Source organism: Vanacampus margaritifer, chromosome 15, assembly GCF_051991255.1.
Source record: "Vanacampus margaritifer isolate UIUO_Vmar chromosome 15, RoL_Vmar_1.0, whole genome shotgun sequence".
Classification (NCBI taxonomy): Eukaryota; Metazoa; Chordata; class Actinopteri; order Syngnathiformes; family Syngnathidae; genus Vanacampus; species Vanacampus margaritifer.
In genome coordinates, this window is record NC_135446.1 from 19405212 (window position 1) to 19423475 (window position 18264).

The window sequence follows — 18264 nt, forward strand, 5'->3', positions numbered from 1 at the left end:
TGCATTTAACATCACCATAAGACAAAAAGTCTACAAAAACAATATTTATCTGTAGGTTTTTGTTGCAATGTCGTCATCTATTTACAAACAAATTTTGGCCAGTCTTGAAGGCATCATTAACACAACTTCCCTCTTGTCTTCAGGTGGAAAACATCCCAAGCATTGTGATTTCCGTAGCTTAGATGCGCTAGCATTAGCGCCCTCGGGCTAAATCGACAGTTAAAGCTTAAACTGAAAGTAAAACGACAGCTTTTGCCTTTGATAGTTTTTCCTTGCGTGTGGGAGGCTGCAAGTATACAGGACACAGTGTGTGTGTGTGTTTGTGTGTGTGTGTGTGTGTGTGTGTGCGTGCGTGTGTAAACTAGGCCAAGGAATAATATTATGTAAGCACACAATGACCATATAGAAAAATGGAGGTAAAACGATGCTCTAGTAAATCCCAGACTCATTTTTTGACAAGCAGACTCTGAGGTTTTGTCTAACAACAAATCAAAATATGTACTTCACATTTAACTCGTTTTAATTAAGCCACTAGAGCAATCGTTTCTTTTCTTTTTTATCATTTGTTGCACGGGCGGAATGTGAAAAAAACTGCAGTTTTGTTTGATGTCATTTCACCCTTCAGTTAATGTCCAATGGAATGAAGTGAATGTTTTTTTTTTTTTTTGTCTGAATATTTTTCTTTGATGTCTGTTTCCAGAACTTCCGTATGGCTGGGAGAAAATCGACGACCCCATTTACGGCAGCTACTATGTGGAGTAAGTTGGCCCCATCAAAGGCGCTCAATGCAAAATCTCACATTTTTTTGCTCATAATACGTATTTGACAACCAAAATAAAAATCTATTTTTTTTTTCTCTTTGCCGCCCGTCACGAAGCCCGTTCTGCCGCTGGCTTACGTAACATGGCGGCGGGCCATTTAATTAATCATCATAGCGAGAGACGAGCCCGCCGCAGTGCCTTGTCGGGACCGTCGAAGCGGATCTGAAAATGTGAACTGATGATGCTTTTGTTGTTGTCGTATTGTAGCCACATAAACAGGAGGACCCAGTTTGAGAACCCGGTTCTGGAGGCCAAGAGGAGACTCCAGCAGGAGCAGCAGATGCAAAGTCAGGGGCTCTCCTCGCTCCCGCTTCCCACCATCTACAGAGGTAATCAGCCGACATCATCTAGCGCGTATTCATTTGTGGGAATATGGATTTTTTTTCCCCCCAGCAGCAGGAATAAATCCTCTTAAGGGATCTCCAGACACAGGCTTCTTCATTAGGTACACCTGTGTGTGTTTATGAGTGTGAATTGAAAGTGAATGATATTGTGTTTAGTAAAACACTACATGTATCAAAAGTATTGGGTCACAACGCTGTATGTCTTGTTGGAAGAATGTCCCAATATTTTTGCCTACTGTATGTAATATGAGTCCACATAACTCTGCATTCGATTGGCGTACCTAAATAAGTGTCCTTTTGACTCCACTTGTTGACCCCACCGAAGCGGCAATGGCGGGACGGCGTTGCCCGTCACCATGGCGACACATCCCAGTGAGGTTCTCTCTTTTCCACCCTGTCCTCCCCTCCAAATGTGTCAGTACAAGATGGCAGCCCCTGTGCCACCCTCCCCAGATCCTCCGCCGCCCACCCGGGCTCGGCACCGGAGCGCTGCCACAGCCTGAGCGACCTGTCCTCCCGCTCGCCGCCCCCCGCGGCGCGCCGCCCGGCCTCGCCTTTCACCGCCGCCGACGTTTCCCCGTTACGGCACGTGCTGACCCGGCGGATGAACATGAGCCCCCGCCACCGTCACCACCACCACCACCGTCATCCGCGTACCCACCGTAGCCCCTCGCCTTTGTGCCGTTTTGTCAGTAAGTAGGTCGCGGGGCAACGGAGGCGGAAGAATGCGGCACTCCTTTTTGACGTAGCATGCTAGCTCCTGATTCCCGTTGAGGCAGGTGAGCTAGCGGCAAAAATAGTCAGCAGTATTTTTTTGCACCAAAAGTAGTGAACAGCAGAAGCATTGAACGGAGAAAAAAAAAAAATAATAATAATGCGTGACTAAATAGATACTATATATCCAGATGTCATGCTAGCTCCTGCTTCCCGTTGAGGCGGTGTGACAGGAAGTGAGCTATCCTGCTGCTTATCTCCTCTCCCGAATCGTCCCAGAATCTTCTTCCCCTCAATGGAACTTTTCCCTGATTGACAGCATGCCATTGGCTGAATTCCCGTTGCTTCAGGAAGGGAGACCCTCCCTCCAGCGCACCCCTCCCTGGCTGCCATATTCCTCGAAGAAGAGCCGGTTGTACCTCGTGTGTGTGTGTGTGTGTGTGGGTGGGGGGCGGGACACCTGCATTCTTATTGTCCCACCACCCAAATTTCCTGCCAGTATTGCAACTTTTTCGACCATTTTTTACCCCGACCCACACTGGCTTTGAAGACCCTTAAATCCAATCCTACTCGTCATGGATGTATTTTTTTATTTTTTGGGAGTGTAACGTAACCGCCATGTTACTTTTCGCCCCCCCCCTCGCAGAGAAGCCGCTGTTCACGCGCGACCCCACGCAACTGAAAGGCAGCTTCCTGTCCACGGCACTCCATAAAAGCAACATGGGCTTCGGCTTCACCATCATCGGCGGCGACGAGCCCGACGAGTTCCTGCAGGTGAAGAGCGTCATACCCGACGGGCCGGCCGCCGGCGACGCCAAGATGGCCACAGGTAGGAAACGCCGTGTGTGACAACATATTTAGAATGGGGACTATACTTACTTTAGGTGGACTGTTCCAATACTTTTGCCCATGCGTCATAGATAGATGACATGATCAAATATTGAAAAAATATTGGAACATCTTTTTTTCTGTCGGTGGATTGTCCCAATATGTTTGTCAACATGGAATTACATTATATGGGCAAAAATAATGGAACACTTACTTTCTATAAGTGGACCGTCCCAATATTTTTGCCCGTGTGTAATAGATACCCACAGGTAGGAAGCAATCTGGCATGATGATATGGGCAGTATTGGAACATTTTTTTTCTTTAGGTGGACTGTCCCACTATTATTTTTGGCCAACATGCAATTACATTATATAGACAGAAATATCGGAACAGACGACTATTCTTCCTGTAGGTCGACTGTCCCAATATTTTTGTGCATGTGCAATAGGACATGTACAAAAGTATTGGAACATAATTCTATCTGTCGATGGACCATCCCAATATTTTTGGCCAACATGTAAATTGCACTTTATGGACAAAAATATTGGGACGGAAGTCTATGCTTTCTGTAGGTGAATTGTCCCAATATTTTTTAGCATACGTAACGTAATAGAACACAACCTGCCATGTCCCAACTTTTCCTCCATTAATCGCGACTTTATGAGCCTCATTATTCTTACTCTCCACCATAACTTTATCTAGCGCAGCCGTCCTCCAACTTTTTAAGCCTTCCTACAGAGTTGGCGCGCGCCCTCACCCACCTGAGGAAAAAGTCCAAACAAAGCCTCCGTCTCCTGCAAAACCAACCCCCCCCCCCCCTCAATCCTCATCCCGCCTCCCCAGACGCGGCGTCCTACTTCTTGTAGCCCACGCTAGCACGCAACACAAAGTGCTTGCACGGAGGTGTGAAATTCCCACTAACGTTATTTCGGCTGATTTGTTTCCCTCCTGCCTGACAGCGGCATGATGACACACGCGCGGAATCGCAGCCAGACGGGGAATGCAAATGCGTAAAGTGCGGGAGGGAATTTAAAGAACAAGTGTACTTTGACAGCGTACTGTCAGCGGAGTGGCGACGTCTTCCCTTCCCGTCACCTTCGCCGATGTCCCTGGCCGGCGTAAAACAGATTTTTAACGGCTGCTTTTACGACGCGCTCTCTTTTGGAGGTGGCTGTGCGCTGAAGGTCACCGAGCAAGCACATGCTTTGTGTTTTAATCAATGCGCGAGGCTGATTTTCCTTTTTTTTCATAGATTACGACCACAGCAGCCGAATGCTGGCTGATGACGCTTAGCGGACGACAAATGGCAGAACATTTTTGACCAAAATACAAACTTGGTGAAGAATTTTCCGTGGAATGTATCATCACCTGTTTGCATTTTTGTAATACTCTAACATGCCACAAGATGGCGCCACAGCCCTGCCTATGTAATATTGTGAGCCAATCATGCAAAGTTTCAACATTAACACTGCACTTAAATAATATGGAAATATCTTTTACTTGCATCAAGGTTTCTACAAGTCATTGCTAAAATTAGCGCCTCAAATTGCATTTATAAAAAGCATTAAATACAGCGTCAATATATTGTGCAAAGAAGTCATTATAACACAATTTTGCAATAACAAATGTGACCTTTTTTTTTTATTTGTATTTGTGGGGGCTGGTGACTAGTTGTAATTTGCTCCTCTTTTTTTTTTCCCTTTTGAGGAAAAACAAATTACTTCATGTTCCAAATTCCAATTGCTCTGAATTTGGAACATGAACACCAATGTCCAACATGAAACACTAATGCCACATAGTGGCAGAAAATTACCTCAACACAAATCTATATGACTCTTTGTTCCACGCTCCTTTTAACTGTTTAGTGTGCCTTTTTAACTTGACTATAAAATCACTGTAGCATTAAAAGATACAATCACATTTGCATTTGGGATCCATGTTTGTCCACTTTTATGTTAATTAACAAGAGAATGAAAAACGACAACAGATATAAAATGTGCGATTTATTTCAGATTAATCGCAAGTTAATGATGGAAATCATGTGATTAATTACGATTAAAAACTGTACAACCCTAATATTAAACAGCCACAGTTTGACTTTAGCCACTTGTGCTAGCTAGCTACTTAAAACATGTCCTTATGGTCTGCAGGAGACGTGATTGTGTACATCAACGACGTGTGCGTGCTGGGTACGACGCACGCCGACGTGGTCAAACTGTTCCAGTCGGTGCCCATCGGGCAAAGCGTGACTCTGGTGCTATGCCGCGGTTACCCGCTACCATACGAGCCCGACGACAACAACGCCAACAGCGCCGCCGCCGCCATCATCTCCCCGCTGGGCATCATGGAGCAGCGCCCCCTGATGGTGAACGGTCGCCCCGGCTACGACAACTACCTGGACTACATCTCCCGCACGGCCCGGTTGGTCCCGGACCCCAGTCAGGATCACCAGCAGATGGCGGACAGCCACCTGGACACCCCGGACGGCGTCTCGGTGGCGTCTCAAGGCGAGTTGTTGACGCTCACACTGGTGAAGGGCGCAGACGGCTTCGGGTTCACCATCGCCGACAGCGCCACGGGACAGCGCGTCAAGCAGGTTCTGGAGCCCGCCGGGTGCCCAGGGGTCAGCGAGGGCGACCTGATCGTGGAGATCAACAAGCAGGCGGTGATGGGCTTCACGCACACGCAAGTGGTGGACATGCTCAAGGAGTGCGCCGTGGGCATCGAGACGTGTCTGGTGGTGCAGAGACCCATGGCAGGTAAGAGCGACTGCAGGTGGCGCTGTGACCGCTATCTCTTAAATATGCCACATTAAATATTTCAAGTGGCATTTTAGCAAAGTAGCATATAATTCAAAGTTCAAAGAAAAAAGCTATCAATAGCATTTCCCACATTAAGGATAGAACATGAAAAATAACCAAACAATTCCGACTGGCAATAACGAAGATTAGCTAACATGCAAATGTTTTTTATTTGCGAACTGGATAGACTTTTGGAACCGTGAGTTCAAAATGCGAGGATCCAACTTGCTCGTCAAGTGCAGTGCAAAGTCATTATTTTCCTCACATGACTGTCCATTGAAAGCCACAGTTTTGGTCTTGGGTCGGTCTGGCATGTGCATTCTAAATTGGCTACTTTGTATCTTCTGGTCACATATAGAAACGATAAGAATTAAAGCATCATTTTATGCTGATGTTTGCATCCACAAGTGGTCAGAATTAAAGCATCTTCATGTTTTTTTCTGAGTGTTGTTGATTCATGGAGATGGTCCTGTACTGTACATGAGAAGTAAGAATTAAAGAATCTTTTGTTGTCTTCAGTTGAGGATTGTTGGTTTGTTCATGAAGATGCTTTCCAGCTTTTTTTTTGTTTTCATCTGTCTTGATAATGAAAATTGTCAGAATTAATTAAAAAAATGAATAAATATGAATAGTAAGAATTAAAGCATCTTTTTTTTGTCTTCAGATGAGGTTTGTTGGTTTGCTTAATGAAGATGGTCACGGGCATGAATAGTAAAAATGGAAGCATCTTTGTGTCTTTGGGTGAGGATTGTTGGCTTGGTTCATGAAAAGTAAGAATTAAAGCATATTTTTGTCTTCAGTTGAGGATTGTTGGTTTGTTCATGAAGATGCTTTCCAGCATCAGTAGTAAGAATTAAAGCATAATTTTTTTGTCTTCATCTGTCTTGATAATGAAAATTGTCAGAATGAATAAAAAAATGGAAGCATCTTCTTTGTGTCTTCAGGTAAAGATTGTTGATTTGGTTCATGAACATGCTCGCCAATATGAATAGTAAGAATTAAAGCATCTTTTTTTGTCTTCAGATGAGGATTGTTGGTTGCTTAATGAAGATGGTCATTAGCATGAATAGTAAAAATTGAAGCGTCTTTGGGTGAGGATTGTTGGCTTGGTTCATGAAAAGTAAGAATTAAAGCATATTTTTGTCTTCAACTGAGGATTGTTGGTTTGGTCCGTGAAGATGGTCGCGAGCACGTTTAGTAAGAACTGAAGCATCTTTGTGTCTTATGCTGAGGATTGTTGGTTTGGGTTATGATGGTCGCAAGAATGAGTAGTATGAATTAAAGCATCTTAGTACCTTCTGCTAAGGAATGCTTGTTCAAATGATTGCATACATAGTTAAGGCACCTTTGTGTTTTGTGTCAATGATTGATTTCCTTCATAGGGATGGTTGCATCCATTAGTACGAATGAAAGCTTCTTCATGCGTTTTGCTGAGAATTCTTGATTTATAAAGTTGGTGGTGCGCAGAAGTAGTAACAATTAAAGTGCATTTTGGCCTCCGTAGCCATATTTTCCATTATTTTCAATTCTAAAAGTGTGTTTGTTCTCTCGCATTATATTTCAGGTCACTATTCTCCGTGGAAGAACTGCCAGCAGGTAACAAACACCAGCCTGCTCAAACTGCTGCTCGCCCATTTTTTTGCTTTTTAACGGGAGGAAATATGGACGCGCTATACTAACGATGCTTACACTTCCCTCTTTTCCAAGCCTGCATTTACTACCTCGCTCACTTTTGTTGCCTCCGCCAAGGTGATAAGATAACAAGCAACAAAAACAACGTGGGCGATTCCCACATGTATCGCTTTGACATACTTCCTTGACACCAATTCCTGTTTAGACACGGCTTTGGCGCTATCTTGTGGCATCTTCCAGCATTTCGGAAAGAGCGTAAAAACTTCAAATAGATTTTTCAGTAAATAGCTAAGAATGGGTCCCACAAAAAAAAAAAGAAAATAGTAAACTTTATTTCTTACTCCCTCAGTATTTAGCTACTATGGCAAGTAGTAGGTCAAAATATGTATTTATATCATATTTTAATGAAATTTAAAGCGATACACGCATGTATTGCAAGCGAAAAGGGAGGAAAAAAAACCTGCCTCACATTGCTTGTCGAAGTTGTCGCGCTTCCTGCGGTGTCATCTCGGCCCGTCTGCTTGGTGTCGCACCGCCTCTCGTCTCGTCACGTTAACGCCCGGAGGTTCGGGCCTGGACCGGGTGCCGCGCTCGCGCACACACACTCACAGAGCCACCGTTTGCTATGCTGCTCATGCTAAGTTGTTATGTCATCATTAAACGATGACATCATGTGACACCGGCGCAAACGCTTCATTAGGCGCACCTGCACAACACGTCAGGAATAATCATCATGACGGGATATAATAAACATATTGTTGCATGGCGGCATATCTGTTTTAATAACGCAACTAATAGCTTCACTTACCTTTTTGGCTTTGTGTCTCTGTTGCATTTCCGTGCAAATAGATGAAGTTGATCAAATTTACAACAAAAAATGATGATGAAATAATCTGCTCTTAAAATATAAAATGAATATAAAATAATATAATATATCATAATAATTAGGATAGTATATCATAACTGCCTTTTTTCATTTTAGGAAAAATATTTACCTTTATTTAAAAAAGGAAATGAAATTGTAATTGGCTTTAATATAATGTAAGCCTTTAAAATTCACTCCAGAGGGGCAAAAAATAGATGACAATAAATATGTTTTATAATTTTTATATACAGTAATTGAAATTACATTACAATTGGAAACCGTCTTTTAAGCAGAATTTAGTAGTATTTGATACAAAAAGTATTGCTTTTAAGATATGATGCCATTTGTGCCATCCTATTTTCTTCTCATGAATTGCTTTCAAAAAGTCGTACCACTTTTAGATTTCGATTTTTTTGTAATCCTTATTTTAAATGTATTATGCTTGACTTTGACGAAATGAAAAATCAGATTACTTTTTAAATATTTAATACCTCTAATAATCAGGGGGGAAATATTACACATTTCATATCATTTCTTACTAAATGTTCATGATGTAAAGGGAGAAATGATTTCAATTATGTATTGATATTAAAAGCAAAGGAACTTTTTATAGTAGTAGCAGTAAAAAAAAAAAAAAAAACGGTAATGATGCTTGAAAGGAGGCCCATCCACGCGTGCCGCCGCTGTGCTTTCCAGGTGTCGGAGCAGTGGCAGCCCCCCCGGGGCCCCGGCAGCCTGTCGGCCCTCGTTATGTCCCACAGCGCCCCCTACGCCAACCACAGCCCGCAGCAGCCGCAGCAGCAGCATCTCCTCCACAGAGCCTCGGCGCCCGACTCGGCCGCCGAGGCTCTGGCGCTGCCCGAACCCGAGCCGCTGGGCCTGTACGACAAGTCCCGGGCAATCTTTGAGAGTAGGCGTAAGTACTTGCCAGGTGGATGAGCAACAAGTGGCACTAAACAACCATTTGCCTCCTTTTGACACGGCCTTTTATAGACTCCAAGAAGCTTTGCGTCGTAAATGCTCTCAATAAACACTTTAAACAGAGGATGTTCTAGCGGCGGATTATAAAAACTTGTTTTTCCACTTGTTAAAATGTCTCACTTTCCCCCCCTGTGATCCAGTCTGTCCTTGCTATAGCTGAGGATGGTTTGAATTGAGCCCCCCCCATTCAATTCAGATACCTTTTGTCATTGCCACTTTCGCTTACGAAAATCAGATTGTTAGGTACCACATTGAAATTGGAAGGTTTCGAAGTAATCAGGATACTACCCAATTAATTAGGAACCGCCAAATTAAGAAGTTGTTAGGTAGTATTTGATGCAGGATGCTGAAGTAAGTAACGTTTGACGGAACATTAAAGTATTAAAGTTTCTGTAAAATGCCGCGTGACGACGTCTGATTCTGATCTTTTTCAAACTTCATGTAGCCAAGTTTGCGTAGGAATAACTTAAAAAAAAAAAAACAACGCATGGAATCAGATGTCCTCAGATCTGAATAAGGCTTCCAACAATGTGGATGCAAATCAAATTTGAATCGGACAAACGTAAGGATGGAATTTATCTTGACATTGCAACCCCAATGTGACTTTTACTTGTAAAAAATTGGATAAGTTGTTGGGTTTCCATTCACCCATTTTTATTCTAATTTTCACGAAAATAAAACTGAATGAAAACGATAATATTATTTATCTTTTTCCCCCGACGTGGCCAAATGAAGATATGTTTCATCGAATTGAAATCTAAGATGTGTGTAAACAGACTGATCGGATTTACCTTTAGCTACGGAATTGGAAATCGGTAAATCGATTAGATCATGCTTACAGAAAGCCAAGCGTACATTTAAATCACGGTGAAAACAAGCGGCTAAAAAAATTTCAATTTGATTTTTAGTTTTAATTTCGTGAGTGGCCAAATTCGGATATTCGTTATCGACACTTTGCATTCTGTCAATCTTTGCGAGATTTATTAGCGTTAGCGTCCATTAGCAAAGATGCTTTACTGCCTTGAAGCGTGTTTGTGGATTTCAGGCCAGGATCCAATTTTTGTTTCTTTGGTGTCATTTGTATATTTGTCCTTTTAAGAAGATTATATTGTCATGGGGGCTTTTTGGCTACAGTAAAAATCCAGAAGTGTGATTATGTTATGGTTATCTTCTCATGTGGCTTTTGGTGACTTTTAGATGTTTTATTCAGGAAAAAGGTGACTTTGCACTGTGGAATGTCATCGCACGTTTTCTGTGACGTACGGTGCCTTAGCAACCGGATTTTGCTTGGATTGTTTTTTTTTTGGGTTGGTTTAAGTTGGAATTGATTTGAGTGGTGTGAAGCTGATTTTACTCACACGAGCAGTTAACAAGCGACGGCGATATTAAGGCGCCGTAAGCACATCCTGACTTTTATGGATGATGGCGGCGATGTTAATGCTGAGCAGGGACTTCCCACCTGTCTCGTTCGCACAATATTTGAGACTTATTCATGGTTTACGGAGCACGCGTGCCTTTTTTTCCGCGCAGAATCGGGAGCCCCGAGGACGCCTTTTCCCGCCGACTCCTCGCCAGGTAGCGTTCATCCGTCACCTCCGAAGCAGACGACGCGCGGTACGAGCAAGCCGTTCAATCCCGCCGTGTGCGTTTGTCATCCAGCAGAGTACCAGGACATGGAGGTGAACCTGCGCAGGCACAAGTCCGGCTTCGGCTTCAGGGTCTTGGGCGGGGACGAGGCGGGCCAGCCTGTGAGTCCGGAGACACGTGAGAAGGCTCGTATGGCGATGCCGTTGTGTGCTCGTTTCATTTGTATACACGCCCAAAAAAATTCATTTTCTTCAGCAAGTGACATTTTATACAAGTGGTGACGGCAAAGAACGGTTGAAGAAAGGAAAGTTATTACACAAACGGCCAGAAGGTGGCAGCAGAGCAAAAGAGATCAACCAGGGCCATGTTGAAAAAAAGCTTATTTACTTACAGTTCTCAATAGATTTGTGAATAATGATGAAACTTAGCTATATTCTAATGCTAATTGCTGCAAAACGGAAACAGATACAATTTTCTTTTTTATGATGAAAGACTTTAATCTTACTTTTGGTTGGTTCCATGTTTTTTATAGCAATAGAACACAATATTCTGTGGGCCTTGCAAAATCAGTCAAAATCAAGTAAAACAGCCGGGAGCGAAGGGGATTGCTTCAGTGAAAATGGCTAGGAGTGAATGATTTAACTTAATTTAGGTGAATATATTCCGTTTAATAAACTCCTAATGAATTAAACTTAATATGTTCACTTTGGACTAACTTCATTCAATCGTGTGTTACTAATTGAAGCAATTTTTTTTTTAGTTAGTCAACAATTCAATTTGTAATCTTAAATGTGTGCAATAATTCTCTTTTTAGAGTGTAGAAGATATATGAATAAAGAATATTATTAAAATTTAATATTAAGTAGGGATGGGCATGTACCGATATCTACCAGGTATCGGGCTATTTGTGGAGGCTGCCCATATTATAATATAATTATTTTTATTATCTATATATATATATATATATATATATATATATATATATATATTATTTTTTTTTTAATTGTTTTAGAATATTTTGAAAATGTAGAAAAAAAAGCTCTCTTCTAATTGCCATGAAAAAAATATGAAATTAAAAACCCCTAGGCGTTATTTTATTTTGAAATGGCTTGGTCAGAACCAACAAAAAGCCAAAAAAATGGTCAAATAACGCCCAGGGGTTAAGTGGGGTCCAAGTTAAATATTAAATAAAATAAAAAATAAAATATGCTGGCTTTCCACAAATAAAGTTGCAACATTTTTTCTTTAATCTGTAACATTTATTTTGGGAGTCCACTTTATGTATATATTTATTAGAAAACGCATTATATAGTAATTATTAAAAAAATAATTTTGAAAAACCAAGATTATTGAATATAAATGCTCTATGTTGTCAGTCAAGGAGATCTAACCAACTTAATGAGTGTGTACTTACCGAGCACCTTAACACACACTGCATGCGGCCTTAGACAGGAAGTAGTCCTTTAAGTGGTTTCCTGTATGTAACCGTCCATTTTGTGTTTTGCCCAACAGATCTTAATTGGCGCCATCATCGAGAAGAGCCCGGCGGACGTGGACGGGCGTCTGCGTCCCGGCGACGAGCTCCTCTTCGTGGACGGCATTCCCGTGGTGGGCAAGCCGCATCGTTACGTCATCGACCTGATGCACAGCGCAGCGCGCAACGGACAAGTTAACATGATCATCAGGAGGCGGCGGCAGGCCGCAGGTTTGTTGACTCCGGAGGAAAGTGGCACGAAAAAAAACACGTTACGTATCTTGACCGAACCTCCCCGTTTTAGGCGAGTCGTGTCAAGAGAACGGGCGCCACTCGGGCTCGTTGTCCACGCAGCACAGCTCGCCGCGTAGCGATCTGACGTACGCCAACAGCGCCGGCGCGGCCGCCTCCGCCGACGGGGCGCCGCCCGCGATCGCGCAACCAAGTGACGTCCTCATCCACCGCAAGGAGAGCGAGGGCTTCGGCTTCGTCATCATCAGCTCGCTCAACCGGCCCGAGGCGCCTGCCACCAATGGTAAGACGCGCAAAAGTATCGGGACGCCGTTCGGCTGCGGGGAATCGCTCATCGAGCCGCTGTGCCTTTCTTGTCCGACAGCGGTGCCGCACAAGATCGGGCGCATCATCGAGGGCAGCCCGGCCGACCGCTGCGCCAAGATGAAGGTGGGCGACCGCATCCTGGCTGTCAACGGCCAGTCCATCGTCAACATGCCGCACGCCGACATCGTCAAGCTCATCAAGGACGCCGGCCTCAGTGTCACGCTGAGGGTCATCCCGCAGGAAGGTCAGACAGACGCCTTTTACAGAAGTCTGATTGGCTCAAATGGCCTTATTTGGTTTTCCGCTTTGCTGCCGGTAATGTTTGTTAATACTAATACCCAAAAATATTCTCATACTGTGTGAAAATTTGTTTTTTTAACTCATTCACTGCCATTGACAGCTATAGATGTCAAAAATTCATTTGAACTATTTTTATTGTTTTAATTTTTTTTCTTCATTTTTGTTAACAAGAGTATGAAAACCTAGAATTTTTTTGTAAATTCAGAACAGATATAAAATTTGTGAGTTAACTAGTGAAGTCATGCGATTAATTACGATTACAAATTGTAATTGCCTGATGCCCCTAATTTGTATTTATTTTTTCTTAAAAAAAAACATTACTTTTTTTTAAAAGAAAAAAGAAAAAACAATTAGGGGTGTCGGGCGATTGCAGTTTTTAAATGTAATTAATCGCATGACTTCACTAGTTAACTCACGATTTAAATTAAGAATATTTTAATTAATCAAAAATGAATTACATAATAAATAAATACAATTAATCACTAATTTTATATCTGTTCTAATACCCCCCCCCCCCCCCAAAAAAAAAAATCTAGTTGTTTTTTTTGTTAACAAAAGTGGGGGAAAATGTCAAACTAATAGAAATAGTTCAAATGAATTTTTGACGTCTATAGCCGTCAATGGCAGTGAATGAGTTAAAGTGGCTGAAAAAATACTGACATCATTTTTCATTTTATTTTTATCGAAGAGGATTAGGGCAAGTGAAGAGAAAAAAAAAGCGTTGGCAGGATTCTCACTTTATTCTCAGAATTCTGACTTTAATCTCGGAATTCTCACTTTATCACTTAAATCTCAAAATTCTGACTTTAAAGGAAAAATTCTGACTTTAAAGTAAAAATTCTGACTTTAAAGGAAAAATTCTGACTTTAATCTCAGAATTCTGACTTTGTGACGTAGAACCATGAATTGTGGGGGGGGGGAGTCAGAAAGTCATAATTCAGAGAAAAAAGTCGGACTTCTGAGATCAAAGTTAGAATTCTGAATTTAATGTCAGAATGCTGAGAATAAAGTCAGAATCCTGCCAACCTTTTTTTTTCTTTACTGGCCCTTATCCTCTCCCTTACAGTTTTACATTTTAAAAAAATCTATTTTACAAGTATTTATTTTTTCCTAATATCACTTTATATTTGGGATAAACGTAAGGGGAAAAAAATCCCACAGTGTGTCCAAAATGACATTCACAATTACAAACATACTTAAAAAAAAATAATAATAATAAATGCATGTACATTTATCTGAAAATATATATGTAAACATATTTGCTTGTTCATAATTATCATTATAATTATTTAGAAATTGTTCATAATTATTTCTGCCAGTATTTGCAAAATTGCATTTGATATATTTGAATGTCAATCTCTGACTTCCCTGTAGCGGAGGTGAGCAACCCGCCGTCAGCGCCCACCTCAGAGAAGCCGAGCCCACTGGCGCAGCAGCAGCAGAGCCCCAAGATGCAGCCGGCCGCTTCCGCCGCCGCCAGCTCGCAGCCCGGCCCAGGAGTGGCAGAGTTGGGCCAGTGTGACGCCAAAGCCCACCAGAGCCCCATCAGCAGCCAGCTGGCCGCACCCCCGCCGGCGCAGACGTACCCCCACGAGGGCAGGTAGGACCAAAGTCAGACCAAATGGATTAGTACAGCAATTAAACAAAAAAAAAATCACTTTTGTGTGTTTTTTTAAAAAAAAAATAAAGTAATAAATATATATTTTTACAAATATTTTAATAGTTCTGTTTGTATTTTTTAGTAAATTTCTTTTTGTCTCTACATTACAACAATATTAAAAAGTTCAAGTATTTTTTTTTATTCTGAAAATGATAAAATAGATTTAAATAACATATTTCTATTCTGGTCGCATGTGGAAAAAAAATCCTCCAAATCTTGCAAAAATATATACATTATTAACAAATATAAATATTATTTTTTTCTTTAAAAAAATTATTTTATTCTGGTCACATGTAAAAAAAAAAATCCTCCAAATCTTGTTCCTTTTAAAAATGTATATATAATAACAGTAATAATTATAATATATATATACAATTTTATTTTATGCCACACATTATTTACCTTTTTTTGAAATTCAAAAAAGTAATTAAAAGTTCATTTAATTCACAAATATAACTATTTTCTCCCGGTTGCATGTAAAAATGAAAAAGCATATACCTCAACATTTTGTGGATTTTATAAATTGATTAAAATGTGAATGTAATGTTTCTTATTAAAAATATTAATTGTCCACATTTTTTTTACGCCACACAACTCATGTAATTTTCTAAAATGGTTTCAGTTACAGATCGGAGGTGAAAGCCCGCCAGGACGTGAAACCGGACATCCGGCAGCCGCCTTTCACCGACTACCGGCAGCCGCCCGTGGACTACCGCCAGCCGCCCGTGGACTACCGGCACCCCCCGGTGGCCGACTACCGCCAGCCGCCCACACTGGACTACCGCCACCCGCCACTCTTGGACTACCGGCCGCAGTTCGCCATCCCGGACTACCGGATGCCGCCGGTGCAGGTAAAGCGAGGAGAAGCGCGGGAGCGTTTTGCGGTTGTCTTCTCATGGTGGGAACGCGGTCGCTTTGCAAACAGCTGTCGCAGGACTTCGACTTCTTTACGGTGGAGCTGGAGAAGAGTGTCAAGGGTTTCGGCTTCAGCATCCGCGGAGGTCGGGAGTACAAGATGGATCTGTTCGTCCTCAGGCTGGCCGAGGAGGGCCCGGCGCTACGCAATGGCAGGATGAGGGTAACGCGGCAGTCCACTAAAGCCAAAGCTGCAACGTTTTTCTATTCACACCACATGCAGGGTCACAAGCTACATTGATGATAATAATAATAATAATAATAACACAGCAATTTTATTTACGCAACGTCCAGGATTTTTTTTTTTTACATTTTCCCAAGACTTTCCTGTAGCCAATCAATTACCACTAAAATCCTGAATAAAAAAAAACAACTACTTTTGTGTTTGAAAGACATTGTCATCAAAAGATGTTAATAAATAAAAAAATAAATAATTGTTATGAAAAATTGTAAATAAATTTAAAAAAAATTAAAATCATTACAAAATTGGCAACACTTTTAAGAATCAGTCATATTATCTTTTAAATTAAATTTAAAGTAGCATTAAATAGTAAGTATTAATAAACACTATATGTAAATAGATGCCCTCAAAATAAAAAATAATAATACTTATCACGATTTAAAAAAAAAAATATATATATATATATATATAATCAAGGAAAAAATCATTAAAAATTAAGAATTGTAATTTATTTTTTATGTATATTTTCATATATTGTCATCATTCTAGTCTTTTGTAAATCTTGTACTAAGCAAGCAAATATAAATAATGAAATAAATAATGAAATAAATAATACATTTTATTAATTTAAAGATAGCTATGGATAACAATACCACCAAAATAATAATAAGAATAATAAAAAATAATGCAAAAAAATATACAAATAAAACAGTGTTGCAAAAATGTAATACATTGTGAAATTAATAATATTAATAAATTAATCATAAATAATAAATACAACTATACAATAAATACGATTCACAAATTTTGGAAAAAGATAGCTATAGATAACAATGCAACCAAAATTATAATAATAAAAATAATGCTAAAAATATCAAAATAAAACAATGTTGCAAAAACTTAATATCTTTTGAAATTCCTGCCCAATTGAAATATTGCTTGTGTGCATGCTGGCTCAAAAGACATCATTTTATTTTAATCCAGATTTGGCAACAGTGTAAACAGAACATGTGAAACCCCATCTAGATTGCTAAAACTCATGTTCTTCTTATTGAAATCATCAGATAAGGTTTGCAGTGCTTGTTCACAATACAAATTCCCCAATCTTCCGCCAGGTGGGCGACCAGATCATCGAGATCAACGGCGAGACCACGCGGGACATGACCCACGGGCGCGCCATCGAGCTGATCAAGTCGGGCGGCAGGCGGGTGCGTCTCCTCTTAAAGCGGGGCACGGGCCAGGTCCCCGAGTACGGTGAGTCCACACGGCGTCTTCCGACGCTACGTCCTCGCTAACATCACACGGATGACCACGCGCTCGCGGCTAATCTTGTCTCTCTCCCGTCTAAGCGCTAACCGCCGTGGTGTCACTAACTGATTGCTCTAGGTTGTCGCCCCCCCTTCTTTAGGAATGGTATCTTCCGCTCACTCCATGTGCATGAAAAGTGACACGCATGGCGCCCCCTATTTCGTCCTCATGGGGCATCCCAAGGACACGGTTTGTGAACGAGCCAAATCTTCTTCTTCTTCTTCTCAACCCTCACTCACTTTTGTGTTGTGTGTGCGTGTTCCTAATATTTTGACCTGTAGACAAATAATGTTAGAAAATAAGCTATCGGTGTGTTGTTTTTTATGATTACGTTAGCACTACCCGTTGTGCTCATTTAAATGGCAATGCAAAGGTTGTTTGTTTTTTTTTAGACAGTAGAGCGCTAATAGCGCTAATGCTTCGCACTAGTGTGGTGTTGCGCCATCATGTGTGTGTTTTGTGCATCCAGCAAGTTAGCAAAAGTATTGAGACACCTTTTAAATCATTTCTTTTGAGCTTTTTGATTCTTCACTGTGGATTATATGCATCTCTGCCTCGGGATATTCTAGATGTCAATTCCTGTACGGGTGGCGACCATGTGTCCCAATACTTTTGTACACATTTTCAGTTCAGCCCGTAAGAACTGAATGCTGTTTGAGTCGCACCATAGTAACCATGAAAGTTTTAGCATGCTAACAAAGGCAGACATTTAAAAAAATATATACAATAAATAAATAAATAAAATAATGAATTTAAGCGAAATAAGTGTAAACCTTCCACTCGCTGCTGTCCCACTTTGGTCCTGTAGGGGTCGATAGGGTGCGTTCAAACTGTTGCTTACTGTCAAAAGAAATCAAGGGCAATAAAGCATTTCGCGACAGCTAGCGCTAAGCGACGTACTTCCCTTTGCCTTTATGAAAACTAAAGCTATAAAGAGACACAACTCCCATCAAAGTGCATATAAGACGCAAGCAGCTCTCTTTCTAAGAAGTTTAAATGTCAGACAGGCGCATATAGACACGCTGTCCCTTTTTTAACGAGGTCAGAGAGACACAGGTGCATTTAAATACAACTCTCGCTTGTCAAAAATAAGATTAACATGAATCAAGGGTGCAAATATGAGCGTGAGTTTAAAGTCAAAGACACAGGTGCTCACAGACAAACTAGCTTTGCTTGTACTGAAACGTATTGACGCTAACGCTAGCTGTGATGTCGCCGGTTTGAAATGACAAAAATGGATTAACTTGAATACTCGGTGCACTTATGATTGCTCTGCTGAATAAACAGTACGCAG

General features: G+C 41.2%; 1 protein-coding gene across 6 annotated transcripts in view; it reads left to right on the top strand.

Moving 5' to 3' along the window:
- The window catches only part of magi2a (membrane associated guanylate kinase, WW and PDZ domain containing 2a), an 80638-nt gene that overhangs the window by 60848 nt on the left and 1526 nt on the right, over positions 1 to 18264 (top strand). Inside the window, exons 7-22 of one of the 6 annotated variants that reach the window (XM_077543479.1) lie at positions 701 to 758; positions 1029 to 1150; positions 1585 to 1857; positions 2526 to 2708; positions 4859 to 5467; positions 7074 to 7105; positions 8703 to 8922; positions 10518 to 10562; positions 10647 to 10759; positions 12087 to 12279; positions 12353 to 12583; positions 12665 to 12850; positions 14281 to 14506; positions 15189 to 15417; positions 15492 to 15644; positions 16778 to 16916. In XM_077543479.1, coding sequence (XP_077399605.1) covers positions 701 to 758; positions 1029 to 1150; positions 1585 to 1857; positions 2526 to 2708; positions 4859 to 5467; positions 7074 to 7105; positions 8703 to 8922; positions 10518 to 10562; positions 10647 to 10759; positions 12087 to 12279; positions 12353 to 12583; positions 12665 to 12850; positions 14281 to 14506; positions 15189 to 15417; positions 15492 to 15644; positions 16778 to 16916 — 3012 coding nt within the window. Of the gene's footprint in view, positions 1 to 700; positions 759 to 1028; positions 1151 to 1584; positions 1858 to 2525; positions 2709 to 4858; positions 5468 to 7073; positions 7106 to 8702; positions 8923 to 10517; positions 10563 to 10646; positions 10760 to 12086; positions 12280 to 12352; positions 12584 to 12664; positions 12851 to 14280; positions 14507 to 15188; positions 15418 to 15491; positions 15645 to 16777; positions 16917 to 17070; positions 17695 to 18264 lie in introns of those variants that run through there. The other 5 variants (XM_077543481.1, XM_077543482.1, XM_077543484.1 and 2 more) reach the window with 5 other exon arrangements.